The 15,762-nt window shown below is 39.6% G+C and overlaps 3 protein-coding genes across 4 annotated transcripts; 2 read left to right on the top strand and 1 right to left on the bottom strand.

Annotated features, from left to right (window-relative positions):
• The first annotated feature begins 49 nt into the window (after positions 1-49).
• LOC144048366 (RILP-like protein 1) lies at positions 50-6,209 on the top strand. Its single transcript, XM_077560248.1, has 8 exons — positions 50-920; positions 2,056-2,218; positions 2,467-2,585; positions 2,704-2,970; positions 4,369-4,518; positions 4,613-4,755; positions 5,363-5,476; positions 5,543-6,209. Exons 1-8 carry the CDS (start codon positions 633-635, stop codon positions 5,634-5,636), a joined length of 1,338 nt encoding a protein of 445 aa, XP_077416374.1. The 5' UTR covers positions 50-632; the 3' UTR covers positions 5,637-6,209.
• An 831-nt stretch (positions 6,210-7,040) lies between these two features.
• Positions 7,041-13,649, top strand: rilpl2 (Rab interacting lysosomal protein-like 2). Its single transcript, XM_077560251.1, has 4 exons — positions 7,041-7,724; positions 8,570-8,721; positions 8,875-8,991; positions 10,369-13,649. The coding sequence occupies exons 1-4, from the start codon at positions 7,431-7,433 to the stop codon at positions 10,388-10,390; spliced, it is 585 nt and encodes a 194-aa protein (XP_077416377.1). The 5' UTR covers positions 7,041-7,430; the 3' UTR covers positions 10,391-13,649.
• kmt5ab (lysine methyltransferase 5Ab) lies at positions 11,759-15,322 on the bottom strand. 2 transcript variants are annotated; one of them, XM_077560249.1, is made up of 8 exons: positions 15,160-15,322; positions 14,945-15,048; positions 14,434-14,590; positions 14,230-14,368; positions 14,069-14,156; positions 13,663-13,722; positions 12,431-12,621; positions 11,759-12,282 (listed from the first exon to the last, which is right to left on the bottom strand). In XM_077560249.1, exons 1-8 carry the CDS (start codon positions 15,266-15,268, stop codon positions 12,072-12,074), a joined length of 1,059 nt encoding a protein of 352 aa, XP_077416375.1. In that variant the 5' UTR covers positions 15,269-15,322; the 3' UTR covers positions 11,759-12,071. The 2 variants fall into 2 exon arrangements, with proteins under 2 accessions (XP_077416375.1, XP_077416376.1); XM_077560250.1 differs by having other exon boundaries at positions 14,443-14,590.
• Between the last annotated feature and the right edge of the window lie 440 nt (positions 15,323-15,762).

Below are 15,762 nucleotides of genomic sequence, written 5' to 3'. Positions count from 1 at the left end.
TTAAAAGGTGATTTATTTTTGTACTAAAAGTTGCTCCAGTAGAGCACAATGTAGTTATTTTTGAAAGTACTAAATCATGGTCTTATTTTTGTGCTTGCTGTTAAATAGTCAGCTGTGTAAAAATATTGTCTAGAAACAATATTATTGATATACGTATGCTAAAACCCGATTTTTGTAAGCCCTTTACTGTACTAGGCTTTTGAAATCGGATTCTGTCATGCGCAGTAAGGCTCTGACGGCCGCATGTAAGTCAGAGACTGCTGCATTCAGAAACTGTTGTACAAATCCGTACTCTAGTTCAGTTTTAGATAATTCCCTTGAAAACTGTGCTCTCAAGACAACACTCTCGTTTTATATTCTTAACTTTCTACTGTGGTCTTGTGACCTTAACTATCGTTTAAATTAATCTGGTGGCGGTTTCGTCGTCTTTTAATAAGTACGACTTTTGTAGAGGTCCATGAACGCGTCGTCTAAAATTGAAGTTGAACCTGTCAACAAACTCGACAACAAGTAGTCGTCGAGCCGTCCTCACTATTCTTTAACTCTCGTTTCCACTTCCAAATGTGATACGATCGTTCCGTGGAGGAAGACGAAGATTCCTGGCTTTCGTTTTTAATCGCAATACACGTGTCATGTCTGCTCTGGAGAAGCCCTGGTCCGAGCTGACAGTGTTGGACGTGTACGACATCGCCGCGGCCCTGGCGCAAGAGTTCGAGCGGACGATCGAGCGCTTCGGCTGCGAGGCTCTGGCCGGGGTGGTCCCCAAGGTGGTCCGAGTCCTGGAGCACCTGGAGACGCTTGTGAGTCGCCGAGGAGACTCCGTCGGCGGCGGGCAGGAGGCCGACGAGCTGCGGCGGGAACTGCTGCGACTGCGGCAGGAGCGCAGCGACAGGACGGCGCAGGAGAGGAAACACCATCAGGTCAGCACTCAGATTTTATTTGACCCCCGTTTACTTCCGATTTGACACCCGCGCATCTGTTTTTTTATACTCCTCCAACCCCGCAATTCTTAGTAAAAAAAAAATGTACATTGAATGTTTATCAGATTAATAAAAAAAAATAAAAATAAAAGAATAATTGGGGATTAATTCCCCTTTATTGCCCAATATGAGTGGCAATTATATGCGGATTTGCAGGCCAACGGTCACTCGCGAATAGCGGGGGTCAGCTGTACTCGCGTCACATCTCACACTTTACTCACAAGGCAAGATAATTGTGTAAAGGTACTAGCACTAGTTCAAGTCCTTGAGTAAAAGTTAAACAAATAATTAAAAAATAGAAACTGAAATATGTTTGTTGTGACTTTTGGAGTAAAACCAAAATGAATTTAGATAAATTGGTACAATAAAAAAAAAAAAACGTATGCACCCCAATTTTTTTTAATCTTAATAACTTCTATTTTGCTTCAACTGAGAATCGCAAAAATGGCACTGGACAGACCCAGGGGTGCTCAAGTTCGGTCCTCCAGAGCCCCTATCCAGCCTATTTTCCATGTTTCCCTCCTGCAGCACAGCTGAATCTAATGATCAGCTCATCAGCAAGCTTTGCAGAAGCCTGATAACGATCTTGGTCATGAATCAGGTGTGTTAGTGGAGAGAAACATGGAAAACTGTCTGGATAGGGGCTCTCGAGGACCAAACTTGAGCACCCCTGGACTATCCAAACTACAACTTTTTTTTTTATTTCATCCACGGTGGTTGGGAAAAGTAACGAGCTGTGAAACCGATGGGTTTCAACCAGTATGTGATATGGACGAAAACTTTAATTAGGGCGCCTGGGAACTGCGTTTTTGCTATTTCTGACATACCCTAAGATGTCACTAAATCCCTGCCTTAAATAGGAAATTGGTGTCAAGGAAGTACGTTGAAATGGCACAATTGAAAAATAAACTTTGGATGATGGGGAGGAGCAGACGTGTCCGTTTACTCTGCTTCCTTTTACCATTTTGTCACAGTACCCTTATGGTAGATTGTTGATTGTACACACAGAGTGAGACAGCACACAGCAATTTTTGACTGACACACAGTTTTTTTTATTTTGTTTTGTTTTTGTCAGGAGTTGGAGCAGGTGGAGGACGTGTGGCGAGCCGAGGTTGAGGATCTCCTCTCACAGATGGCTCAGTTGCAGGCGGAGAACAAAAAGTTGCTTACCAGCCGAGCTCTCAGCAGCCATGTTCCTGTCGAAGACCGGGACCGAGACGCGTACCAGCAAGATGAGGGTGGGTTGCACACAACAGTATCAGTTTGGGACCTACTTTTCCCCGATTTCATACATGGGAATGAACATTTAGTGTTTACATGTCGCCAAAACACAAGCGTCCAAATGTGGCGCCGGCAAACGAGCACAGGTTATTTTTGAAGACGCTCGTGTAATGTTGACAACAAGCTATATTTACCAAAGCGCGCACACATACTGTGCGCTGTTATTTCCTCTTGTCCTATGAGTACATAAACTGTGTCCTCACAGGGACGATGGCGAAGGAAAAGCAAGTGATGACCAGGCTCAACAAGTTGCTGGAGAAGCAGAGGGACGAAATCCAGGCCAAAGACCGCCAGCTGGCGCTAAAAAACGATGACACGGAGGCGGTGAGTGTCTTTGCAGACCCACGAATGAAGTCTCAAGAACGCAAGTCAGCCATTTTGGACTGAAGTGGACATTGATTCACACCCACAGTCTCCATGTGACAATTTGTTGTTTGTTCAGCTCCAGATGCAGCAACACCGTCTGATCCGGATCAATCAGGATCTCCGTCACAGGCTTGGCAAGATGGAGGCGCACGGCAAGGCGGCCATGCGGCGGAGGGCCGAGCTGGAGGCGGCGGCGCAGGCCCGTCAGCATGAAATGGACGCCCTGCGGCACGAGTTGAGGCGGTTGAGTGAGGAGCGGCAGGCGTGGGAACTGGAGAGGGAGGTGGCCAAAATGGAGGAGGAGAGCTTCCCAGCCACGTCCGGGTCCAGGACGTCTACCCAGGTAAGATGAAGCCGTTTCCTGGAAAACCTTGATAACATTCCAGATGGTTAGTCTATTTAAAATGGAACCACTGAGGACAAAATCAGGTGAACTCTTAATTTTGTCATCAAGGTGTAGTTCCAATTTTGACATGTAGGGGGCAGTGTTTGATTGCACTCTGCAGAGCCGTACATATAGAGTTTGGCCAACTCGGTTTCAGCAGGATAACAAGATGGCGTTTATATGTCATGTGGCCAGCATTTAACCAATCACAGCGTGACAAATCAAATCAACTGCTGGATCACATGACATATGGATGCCATCTTGTTACCCTGCTGAAACCGAGTTGGCCAAGTTCTCTTTATATACAGCTCTGGCACTCAGCACTATTTTAGCTAGAATAAGAGAATGTTATCTCATTCACTGCCATTGACGGCTATAGACGTCAAAATTTCATTTGAACTATTTCTATTAGTTTAACTTTTTTTCCCCACTTTTGTTAACAAGAGTATGAAAACCTAGACTTTTTTTTTAAGATAATCTAAGATTATTAAAAATTAGGGGCGTCAGGTGGTTAAATTATTAAAAATTAGGGGCATCAGGCAATTTTTTTTAATTGTAATTAATCGCATGACTTCAATAGTAAACTCACGATTAATCACAAATTTTATATCTGTTCTAAATGTACAATAATTTTATTCTAGGTTTTCATGCTCTTGTTAACAAAAGTGGGAAAAAAATGTTAAACTAATAGAAATAGTTCAAATGAATTTTTGACGTCTATGGCAGTGAATGAGTTATGAATATTTTTGTATTTTGCATTTAATATTTTCAATTTTTTTAAAAATGTTTTTGGTCAATTTTCTTTTGTATTTTTCATTTAATATTTTCTGTATCTCTTACTCTATAATTTTTGTGTTTTCATTTGTTTGTGATTTTATTTTTAGTTTTTTAATAAATTGATATTTTTGTCAAATATTTAGTGTCTAATAGTTTTATATATATATATATATATATATATATATATATATATTTTTTTTTTTTAATATAAAATCTGTATTTTTCCCCCCTAGTGTTTTATTTTTTTTTACATTTTAATGTAATTTTTAAGGTTTGTTTACTTTTGTGTTTTCCCTATTATTTTTTTAATATTTGCATATTTTTGCCCAATTGTTTTTTTTACCCCTAGTATTTGTGTATTTCCAGCAAATTGTTTTTTTTTTTTTTTTTTTTTTTTAGATGGGCTAATGTCCAAATCATGTATTTCTTTCATCTAAATAGTTTTAGTTTTTCTTCCAGATTTTTGTATTATTTTTATTTTTTTCATTTAGCTTATACAATCCAAAAGTATTATTGTTTTGGGCAGTAGTTAGGCTGTCCCTCATGTTTTGACATATTTCCTCCGTGTCCCACATTGAGGCATCCGGCTGCGTCACGGCGGACTCGGTATGGGTCGAGTGCGGAGGAGATCCTGACCTCTTGGAGAACCTTCCCAACTTCCTCAGCGGCTCAGCGCACGGAGACGTGAACACAAGTCAGCGGGACACAGACGAGTCTGAATTCTTACTGGTAAGATAGACATCATAGTAAAGGTGACAATAATAAGAATAATGATACTTTTTGGGCTCATATTTGTATTTCATGCTTGTTGTTTCATCTGCAGGAGAAAGTGCCTGAGGAGGAGGAGGAAGCGGAGTCGGAAGCTCCTCACTTCACTCTGCAGGAGCTCGGCGACGTCCTGCAGGAGCGAAACCAACTCAAGGCTCAAGTGTTTTTCTTGGAGGAAGAGTTGGCCTGTTACAAAAGGTACTTAAAAAAAAAAAGAATTGAGTCAAAAATGCATTTTTCTTTGGTCCTTCCTCGGGTCTCCTGACGGCCTCACGACTCTGGCTGGAAGTGTTCGGTTTAGGTGAACGGTATGGGATTTTTTTAATAGGTTTTAGGTGAACTAATGAATACACACTCGCACACACGCACAAACACATTCTCACCCACATACAAAAAAAATAAAAAATAAATAAAAGAGAGAGCAATGATGATGACATGTCAAATCGGTAAAATTACCGAATGAACAATACTGAGCTCTCCAGGAAGAAAAAAAAAAAAAAAAAAAAAGTTTAAAAAAATAAATAAAAATAAATAAATAAAAAATGTTTAAAAAAATAAAATAAAATAAAATAAATTTGCAGCAAACCACATTGAGTCACACCTCAAATGAAAGGTATTGGTGAGGGCTTTCCATATATGTTCTTATTTTTATCAATGCAACCTAATGTGGAGCCAAAACACTTTTTTGCTTGAAAATATCACACCACTTTCGAATAATAATGAAATGAAACGGGAATTTGTTTACCCAATCACCTCCAAACTTGGTGGACATATTCTTGATATATTGACACACTTGATTCCCTAGTGAGGACTTAGAGGACGACGTCAGCTGCCTCCTCGGCGCTTCATCTTCGTGGACGCCGCCACCACCGCCCTGCAACGCCTCCCCAGATCCGCCGGAATCCGGAATCCGCCGCCTGTGAGTGTCACGCGTTCACATATCTCCTCAATCACATCATATCACATCTCCTACTTTTCCTTCCAGGATCTTCACCGCCATCCTGCCCATGGTTGCCGCCGGTTTAATTGCGGATGACCCAACGTTGTTGCCAATCAGACGCCTCGCGTCCCTTGTATGACTTTGTAAAAATGACGCTATTCACAAACTGTCCGTTTGTGTTACTTTTGAGTGGTGTGGTTCATTTTGATTTTCAACTACCTGCCAATTGGTGGGAAGGCGCAAACCGATGTACAGTCAATTCCTTTTTTGCTTTTAATTTATTTAAGGGACGATGCTACATGTTACAAATAATGTATTTATATTTGAGCCACAGAACTAGAATGTGCTAACTCATTTTTTGTCATTTTATGGCTGCAATAAAATCTATCTCTTCTGGATACTTTTTTTGCGCGACTTACTTTTCAAGTCTTTCAGTCTCTGCAGTGTTGCACCGATGAATCAGGTTGAGTGCAATAATGGCCTTTGCCCCATAAGGCAACAAATAAGGAGTTAGCCCACTCGAGCTCGGCTCATTTAAAGAACAGCTAAATAATATACGGCAAAATTAATGAGCGACGAATGTGCTAGTTGCGCTCAAGTGAAGCCAATTTTGACAGATTTGTCCACCACAGTATATGCAGTCAACCAAATACATTGTACAAATTTAAGTTGTTTTAATGTTGTAATAAAGCTTTTATTTTTTATAAACCTACAGTATTTCCAACTCTACAATTTCACCACAAAGTGTAATTGAAATTAACGTTATGATTCAAATTGTTCCAATTCATTTGTGAAACATTGAAGAGTGTGATTCATATTCCCAAGATTTCAGCATTTTTCACTATTTCACATTTTCCATCACAAAAATCCCAAATTATTCAAGACATTTAACAAATGTATTTCTTGACTGATTCACATCATTCCGACTCCAAAATGTTCAACACGTTCACACTTCCAAAATTCACTTTTTCAGAAATTTTCCACAGAAAAATTCTCAAATGAATGCAGACATAAAAAATAAAAATAACTAATCCGTCCACATTTCAACGGATTGACACCATTCCACCTTCGATGAGTTCATTCAGTAAACAAATGTTTATTGTCCCACTTATTTACATTGAGCAAGTGCACTGTGAAAAGGGCCAGACAAAAAAAAAAACACGGAATGCCTAAAGTACTGTTTTTGCCAGTTACAATGAGCTATTATTGTTTTCGTCATTATAATTGTCCAAACAAATGCAATTTTAGTTGCACCAGGCAAGAAACTAAAGGAGTCACATTTTTTCAATTTTGTTGTGATTCTCGTCAAGAGTCTCTTTGCTGTCCGGCGCTCGTGATTGTGTTGTTTGCTCATTCCGAAGCATGTTGGCGTGTTTGTATTTGCTGGTTGCCCTGGTGATTTGACATTAAAAATTAAAAAAAAAAGCGGAAGAGTCCGAACAGTGACCCTGTGTGCCATTGGCCAAAGCGTCGGCATTCAGCGTGCTATTGGCTACGCCTTTAAGCTCCACGCCTGCTATTGGCTACGCCCTGAACACTGAGAGGTATTCGTTAACCATTTAGCCAACGATCCAAAGTGATTTAACACTTCAAAGCGATGCCAAACAGGGTCTTTTTATCCGGCCAAATGCTTTAAAATGTGTTCATTTAGCCACTACAACAACGTTCAACTACGAAGAAAATTCGTCGGCGAGTGGCGGAATGGAAGAGAGTCCTCTCAACTCCGCTCGTTATTCTTTGTGCTCTCACACCTGTAGCTAGGATACTAGCCCTCCTCTGCCGCCGGGTTAGCACTCGCCATTGGCGGACGCGTGATGGGGGAAGTGCTGCCCCTCTGGAAGAAGTCACCCGCTACTGCCATAAACACCGTTGGGAAGTGACGAAGATAACGAGCGGACTCGTCTTCTACTTTTCCTCCCCTCTTCATCCGAGCATGGACTTCGACGAGGAGTCGTCGCCCGCTTTGGCGTTCGAGAAGGACGCCTTCGAGCTGACTGTGGAGGACGTGTACGACATCTCGTACGTCGTCGGACGAGACTTGTTGAGGATCAGCCGTACGGGAGAAGAAGTGTCCGACCTCCAGTTTCGCATCGTCCGCGTGCTGGAGATGTTCGAGACGATGGTCAACAAGTATAACTTGTCCATGGAGGAGTTGAAAATGGAGCGGGACAACCTGAAGAGCGAACTGGACCGCGTCGTCACGGAAAACTCCACCGGCCAGGGAACGGTGAGGCGGGAAAAATAAATGACAAGAAGAATATGATGAAAGTTCCCCCCCCCCCCCCCCCTTCATGTTAATTTGACTGTCAAAATATGAGGATGTGTTGTTTACTTAGATCAGCATCCATGTTCATAGTCCCCCCCCCAAAAAAAAAAGTTGAGTCGCGGGGCAACTGAGGGCACTGTGACATCAATTTCAGTCGACAGCAGAGGGCGCTACAGGATGAAATGACTTTGCCACGAGATGGAGGAAAATAAATGGACTAATCTGCTTAATTCTTAGTCCGCAAACACAATATTAGCTCATTCACTGCCATTGCCGACTATAGACGTCAAAAATTCATTTGAACTATTTCTATTAGTTAAAATTTTTTTTTTTTTTAACAGGAGTATGAAAATCTAGAATTTTTTATTGTATGTTTAAACAGATATAAAATATGTGATTAATTGTGAGTTAGCTAGTGAAGTCATGCGATTAATTATGATTACAAGTTTTAATCGCCTGACGCCTCTAAATTTTTAATAATGTTTTCTTTTCTTTCTTTCTTTTTTTAAAATTTATTCACTGCCATTGTCGGCTATAAACGTCCAAAAATCATTTAAACTTTTTCTATTAGTTAAATTTTTTTTCCCCCTGCTTTTGTTAACGAGAGTATGAAAACCAAAAAAATTTTTACTATACATTTAGAACAGATATAAAATTTGTGATTAATCGTGAGTTAACTATTGAAATCATGCGATTAATTGCAATTAAAAAATTGAATAGCCTGTCGCCCCTAATTTTTTTATTTTTAAATGAATTTATGTCAATGAATGAGTTAATTTATAATGTCAATATTGTTGTCACTGAAGCAAGCGGTGGGACCCAATCAGATGGTGGTGGACCTGAGCGACCCAAACAGGCCTCGCTTCACCATGCAGGAGTTAAAGGAGGTGCTACAGGAAAGGAACCAGTTAAAGGCCCAGCTCATGGTGGCCCAAGATGAGCTACAACTCTACAAGAGGTGCGAAATGCTACCGGGAATTTTACGATTACTCGTCTGTATTGTAAAGCGGCCCGCTCTGCTTTTTATTGTCCACCATCACGTGTTGACGTGTCCTCTCGTAACAGTTTGGCGTGCGAGCGGCTCACGTGGGCTTCGATTGTGTTTGTGCAGCGGGATTCTGCCACAGGGACAAGCGGCGATGGTGGAAGTGGACTTGGACGCGCCTGCGCAGAACGGAGCGGCAGGGGTCAACGACGCAAAACAGGAGAAGACCACCATCGGCAAACTGTGAGTAGTACAGAACTGTAATTAATTAGAGGTACCATCTACTTGTGTAAAAAAATTAATAAAATGGCCCAATTGATTAACTGATTTGATTGGCCGATATAATTCTTAAAAGAGAAGACAACCTTAAAATTTTCGTTACTATAGTCTGTTGTATGCGCTCCCACCAGTCTTAACATTCTGATTAAAATTGTGTTTGTGGAATCTGAATTAAGCAGCAAGCTCGCGAGGCGGCCATTTTTCCACTTGCTGTCGACTGAAAATGACATCACAGGTGCTCTTGGCTCAGGGAACGACTAGTCACGACTCACCTGAGTTTGGTCACGTGACGTTCGCAAGCTGAGCCCTGAGCTGGTCGTTACCTGAGCAACTGTGATGTCATTTTTAGTCAAGTAACAAAATGGCCGCCCCCTGAGATGGATAAAAACGGGTGGATTTTACTGCTTGATTCATATTCAACAAACACAATATTAATCAGAAGACTGTGGGGCCATATAGAGCATATTATCCTTAAAAAAAATAAATAATTGAAAGTAATTTTTTTTTAAAGAATTTATTCGCCTGACGCCCCTAATTTTTATTAATCTTTTTTTGTTAATCTTTTCTTTTCTTAAAAAAAGAAAAACAACTAGTGAAGTCATGCGATTAATTACGATTAAAAATTTTAATCGCCTGACGACCTTCATTTTTAATAATTTAGAATAATAATAATAAAAAAAAGATTAATGAAAAGAAAAGATTATTAAAAATGAGGGGGATCAGGCGATTACATTTTTTTAATCGTAGTTAATCGCACGACTTCACTGCTTAACAAATTGTATATATGTTCTAAATGTACACTAAAAAAAATTCTAGATTTTAATATTCTTGTTAACAAAAGTGAATTTTTTTTAAACTAATAAAAGTAGTTTAAATCATTAAAAAAAATGTCTGAAAAATAAATACTCAAGTAAAGTGCAGTAGTTGTATTTTGTTACATCATCCATTATTTTCATAATCGTTCAACTATAGTCCCACTCGACATGGTTATAGACCACCAGTTATACACACTGTGTATAAAATAGAGAAAATCGATGAACGATTGACAATTGATCAGAGCCGATAATAAGCCAGCCGGGATGGACTGCATCCCTACCGGCGGCCCTGAAGTGGACGAGAAGTCAAGCGAGTGGATGAGCAGTTGTGAAGCGCAGGTTTAAATGCAGCACATGACGCAGTCGGTGCAACGCATGAGGGTGCGCTCACTCATCCCGAGCCTAATCACATACTTGTGACCCGACGATGTTGACTCACTGGAGTTTCTCCGGTGTTATGCACTTTTCCCTCCAATGCCCAAATGCCTTCCCACACTAACTTGTCCCCCACCCCCTCCTTTGCTAGGTTTTCATTTAGACGGAAATAAGCCAAGAAGACAAAGAAGACCCTGACGAGACTGGATTGTTTGGAAGGTTTCTAGAAACCACTTTTTATATTTTTGTACTTACAGTGTATTTGTAAAGTGAACACGCTGCCTTCATTTTGTATGTGTAACAAAGATTGATAGTACGGTAGTTGTGTTTGTGGGACAAATCATTAGGTACACCTGCATCATATTCAAGAGCAAGAAACGTGAACTTGAAATTCGAGCGCTGAACGATGGCAGAGGAGCGAACTCGACTCGCTCCTCACGTGTGACAACAAGTTCCAATGTCATTACGTTATATAGACGCCAAATTGTAACGTCAAAAATTTGGTTTTCAGCAGTAAAAAGCTAATATTTTGTCCAGAATGAATTTGATAACTTTATGTACAATTAATACCTTTTTAAAAAGTAATGTCAACTGAAAATGACATCACCGGCAAACGACCAATCATGGCTCGCCTGTTTTCTGGGTTTGGTCAGCAAACTGAGCCATGATTGGTCGTTACCTACTTCCGCAGCACAAGTGATGTCATCTTCAGTACACAGCAAGTGGAAAAAAATGTTTTGTGAAGGTAGGCTATTAACTCATTCACTGCCATTGACGGCTATAAACGTCAAAAATTCATTTGAACTATTTCTATTAGTTTAACTCTTTTTTCCCCCCCAAGAGTATGAAAAACTAGAAAAAAATTTTATTGTACATTTAGAACAGATATAAAATTTGTGATTAATCGTGAGTTAACTAGTAAAGTTATGTGATTAATTGCAATAAAAATTTGTAATCGCCTGATGAGATGATTATTAAAAATTAGGGGCGTCGGGCGATTAAAAGTTTAATCGTAATTAATCGCATGACTTCAATAGTTAACTCACGACTAATCACACATTTTATATTTGTTCTAAATGTACAATAAAAAAAAAATCTAGATTTTCATACTCATTAACAAAAGTAGAAAAAAAAAGAAATAGAAATAGTTAAAATGATTTTTTGGACGTTTATAACCGCCAATGGCAGTGAATGAGTTAATTGTACATGAAAAATAATAAAGTTTTCAAATTCATTCTGGATAAAATATTAACTTTTTACTGCTGAAAATGGATCAATGAGTCAAGTATCCCTTCAAACAAAACATGACACAGCGGGCTCGAATCACACTGACAGAGTCTTGTGATGCAACTTCCTGGTGTCCCTAATGAAGCGTCCAGTCCAGTTTACTTTGAAAAGTATTGCATAATTAGCACTTTTTAACTGAATTCCTCCCACGATGACATTGTAATGTTTACAGCGATTCACCCCCACATGAGCGACAAAGTAAACATTTATCTCCTCATGGCACTTTGACCCCCACCGTTCATTCCGTAAATGTATTTCAGCTCATCGTGTCTTTTATTGGCCACAGCACGGCTCATAATTTACAAGGTTGCTAAATATCACAACAGTACACAATATGTAACATTTGATACAAGATAAAATATTCTACAGCAGAAAAATGTATAAAAAGCATAATTAAAATTGCCCCAAAAATGCACAATAGTTTAAAATATTTTTTTCCTATGTCCTTTAAAAGAAAAAAAAAAAAAAGGAAGGACAAGTCATCCGCAGCATCTTTTTAGCACCGATGAATTTCCCGAGATGGTGCCTTTTTTTTTTTTTTTTTTTTGTGTTTGCCTTTGTTTTATTTTAGGACTTGAGCCAAGGATGAGCCAAGATGGCCTCCTTGCTGCGGTCGCCGTAGTCGTACAGCAGCTCCTCGTCCGCCGCGATGTCCCTGGACGCCACCAGGATGAGGTGAGGCGAGCCGTCGATGGCGTGCAGTTTGGTCTGGCAGTTGCCGGCCTTGCTGTGGTTGATCAGACGGCCCAGCCGCCTCGTCTCTCGCGTGGCGTCCACGCTGCAGGAGGGGGCGGGGCCGCCGCGGGGGAATAAATAAGTACAAGCAGATTCAATTTGCCGGCATTTTTAATGGATACAAAAACAAGTCAAATAAATGACATTTGTCAGCTCGGTTCCTGGAGCCTTCAAAATAAAAGCAGACCCACCAGAAGGTCTTGTCCTGGTACTGGAAGTAGTACATGTAGCAGCCGGTCTGGGGGTCCTGCGCGTAGCGGGCCTCTCGCTGCTTGGCCTCGGCCAGCTCCAGCAGGTCGCCGTGGTACTCCACCACAAAGTCACCCTTCTTGAAGCCCCGCGCCGCAAACACGCCCCGCCCTTTGCCATCCAGCACCCTCACCTGTGGACAAATTCCCTCAAATTTAAACCACATGAAAATATACCGTGACGAGGGACCCAATTTATTTTATTTTTTTTACGAGCTAAAACGTATCGTAGTGATGAACACTTAATGAAATGCAATGTAAACTGGTTTTAGCACTTAAAAAAAAAAAAAAGAGGGAGTGATTTTTGCCTTTAAAAAAAAAAGCATTATAACATAAAACAAAGATGTTGACATATAATGTCGACCCCCAACCCCCGATTTTTCATCATTTTCAGTTAAGGTTAAATACTAAAAGACAAGGTGTTGTAAAACAGTCACATTTTTATTATTTTTTTAAATTTTTTTCTGGAAAGCTCAATATTGTTCATTCGGTAATTTTACCAATTTGACATGTCATCATCATTGCTCTCCTTTTTTATATATATATATATATATATATATATATATATATAAAATTTTATTACATTTTTATAATTCATATCTTTGTGTTAAGGGACCTTTTTTTTTTAATTCATAATATATTTTAATGAATCGTCCGATTCAATATTTGTCAAATATTGGGAATCTGCATAAAAATAAAGGAGTCAGGCCCTAGTTTTTATACATTACATTAGCGTTTCATTATTGAAAACATGCAACAACAAAATATTTTGTGGGCTTTAACTGATTAGTATTCATTTAATTTCAATGGCAACGTTTCATTTGACATAGAGATCAATTCAGTTACAAGCTTGCTCATTATACAAATTAGACTCATAAGTTAAAGGTAAGCAGCGTTTTGGTTATTTTTTTTTTTACACTTATGAGTTTTATGATTTTTTTAATTTATTTTTTGCTGTTAAGAAAGGTAACTCGACCTGGAAATACTTTTTCTTTTGTTGGAATGTTTTTCTAAATCCGAGCAAATGTATTTCCTCTGTGTTTAAATTAGATTACTAAACTGAGATGTGAACCAACCACTCCATTGTTTACTTTGTTTTTTTTGCAATACACAGGAATGTATGAAAAGATAACAGCCGATAATAAAATAGCCAAGTATCGCACCACGGCCGTTACCTGCATTCCTTCTTCAACGCCGTTCTTTATCAGATCATCCAAGTGTTTGTGCTCTTCATTCTGAAAACATTTCATTCGAACAGAATCAGGCAACGGGAGCAGCAAGTATATGTGGCAACTGTACGTATTATCTGCATAGATACAAAATTTGGGGTTTTACAGTATATAGGCAAGCAGAGGGGGGGGAGGGGTGAGCAGACACAAAAATATGGCGATAGCGGGTACAAGTTAGCCCCAAGGACAAGATGAGTGTTCTAAGAATAGCTGTGACTTACTAAGAAGAATTAAAACAGATGAATGCTAACATGTATCTCTTTACGTTGCGCCGGTTTCTAAACGTACCAAATACTCTATATTGTTCAAAAAATAAAATGAGATTGTGTTGAGTAGAAAAAAAAAAATGCACCTTCAACTCTCTTTTAGTTTTCCTCTTACTCCTCCTGATTGGGAAGAATTCTGTGACCTTTCTGTTTTGGGAAGCGTCGTTTTCCATCCTATAATCGAAAGACAATACGATTACAAGACTTTTTACTCCTCGCTCGTGACATTCATTGCTTTCCAACACACTTTTTTCCTTTTCCTTTGCAAGGATTCCGACGTCGGGGTTTGCAGTTGTCCGCTGGAGCCGTGTTTGTGTGCGATATCGCTTCCGTTTGCCGTGGATGGTTGATGACCTTGGTTTTGAGCGTCATATTATTTGTGGCGTCTACAATGACAAGAGTTTGCAATTAGCCCTCTGTTGTGCCGTTACACCAAATGCTAACGCGGTACCTTCCTCGCCTTTGTCCAGCTTGGCTGCATGATTGCCATCCATGTCATTTCCGTCTTGAATGTGCATGCTGGAGGTGTCCCTCAGAGGCGATATGGCCGGTTTCGGACTTGGTGATGTCGGGTCAACGCTCTCAGGTGCTTTACTTGTACAATTTGTCTGCAAAGAAGGTTCATTAATGATCAAATACAGTACACGCAGGGACAAAACATATTAGACCAGAGGTATTCTTACTTATTCCCTTTGAGAGCCACATACAGAAAATGGATGTATGCAAGGGTCACTTTGAATTTTGTCAACATGCTAAAAATGAATCACAACAGTGGTATCTTGACTTGAGTGCCCCAACCATTTTCTTTAACTCGAGCCAAAACTTGAATTTGGGAGTTATCACTTCATGTTTTTTGTTTTAGCTCTTCACCAACAACGTATTTGTGTTTGTAACCCATTTGATTACATCCGGGTACCTCCAAATAAAAAGAATCCGCTGAGGCGGCACTACTTTGTCCCTACCTCTTTGCTAGCCACAGGCCGGTTTTCTTTCGTCTCTTCGAATTTGACTTTGCCTATAAAAACGTTTTGCGGCTTTTTGTCCGTGCTTTGCACACGTTTCTTCCCTGTAAACACATAATCCAGCAGTTTTGTTACTCATTCAACACGGCTCGTATAACCGTGTACTAGCTAGCAAAGCCATAAGCGCACACAACAAATCAGGATATTTTGATTACCTTTTGCCATATCAGTTTTGGGATTGCATGTCCAACGCGAGAGGTGGTGATTTAAATATATTCCTTTGAGTTTAGCTTGTTTATTTTTGAAGCGACGGTCGACGGGCATACAAATAACTAGCGTAGGAAACGTGTTGAGTTTAAAAACCCTTAGGCGTCTCTAATTGGTTAATTTGCTTCAAATAGGCGGAGTTATGTGCGATTATCGCCTTCTCTCATTGGCTGTATTTCGAGTTCTTATCAAACAGCCAATAAAAAGCTCGGAGTTCTAACCTCGGGTATCCAGCATTATTTTGTAAATATTGCTTAATTTAATCAAGGGAATGAATAGTTAATTAAATCAATCTAATCAAAATATTGGAAACGTCACTACAAAATATATTAACGATACTGTAGTGCAATGTTACTATACAAATGTGTTAGTTATTTCACATGGAAAAAGAAACAAACATCTAAAAAGAAAAACTTACTCTGGGAATTATTTAGGAAATTTGCATGGAAAAGTTGTAATTTTACTATAAAAAACAAAAAAATACTTGTTTTTATATTTTAAGACTAAAGTCAAAACATCAAAGAAAAAACAAGTAATATTTATAGTGTGGT

The sequence above is a fragment of the Vanacampus margaritifer genome, chromosome 3 (genome assembly GCF_051991255.1).
Source record: "Vanacampus margaritifer isolate UIUO_Vmar chromosome 3, RoL_Vmar_1.0, whole genome shotgun sequence".
In the NCBI taxonomy this organism is placed as follows: Eukaryota; Metazoa; Chordata; class Actinopteri; order Syngnathiformes; family Syngnathidae; genus Vanacampus; species Vanacampus margaritifer.
The sequence above is the reverse complement of the archived record's forward strand: the minus strand, read 5'-3'. Positions and strand labels throughout refer to the sequence as shown.

What these genes read in the sequence shown, in the direction of transcription:
- LOC144048366 (XM_077560248.1), top strand. Translation starts at nt 633, where the DNA reads ATGTCTGCTCTGGAGAAGCCCTGGTCCGAGCTGACAGTGTTGGACGTG. An exon ending in GGTCCAGGACGTCTACCCAG is followed by an intron (nt 2,971 to 4,368) that starts GTAAGATGAAGC and finishes TCCCACATTGAG; the next exon opens with GCATCCGGCTGCGTCACGGC. An exon ending in GAATCCGGAATCCGCCGCCT is followed by an intron (nt 5,477 to 5,542) that starts GTGAGTGTCACG and finishes TTTTCCTTCCAG; the next exon opens with GATCTTCACCGCCATCCTGC.
- rilpl2 (XM_077560251.1), top strand. Translation starts at nt 7,431, where the DNA reads ATGGACTTCGACGAGGAGTCGTCGCCCGCTTTGGCGTTCGAGAAGGAC. An exon ending in ACTCCACCGGCCAGGGAACG is followed by an intron (nt 7,725 to 8,569) that starts GTGAGGCGGGAA and finishes TTGTCACTGAAG; the next exon opens with CAAGCGGTGGGACCCAATCA. An exon ending in AAGACCACCATCGGCAAACT is followed by an intron (nt 8,992 to 10,368) that starts GTGAGTAGTACA and finishes CTCCTTTGCTAG; the next exon opens with GTTTTCATTTAGACGGAAAT.
- kmt5ab (XM_077560249.1), bottom strand. Translation starts at nt 15,268, where the DNA reads ATGCCCGTCGACCGTCGCTTCAAAAATAAACAAGCTAAACTCAAAGGA. An exon ending in GGCCTGTGGCTAGCAAAGAG is followed by an intron (nt 14,591 to 14,944) that starts GTAGGGACAAAG and finishes CCTTCTTTGCAG; the next exon opens with ACAAATTGTACAAGTAAAGC. An exon ending in GCTGGACAAAGGCGAGGAAG is followed by an intron (nt 14,369 to 14,433) that starts GTACCGCGTTAG and finishes TTGTCATTGTAG; the next exon opens with ACGCCACAAATAATATGACG.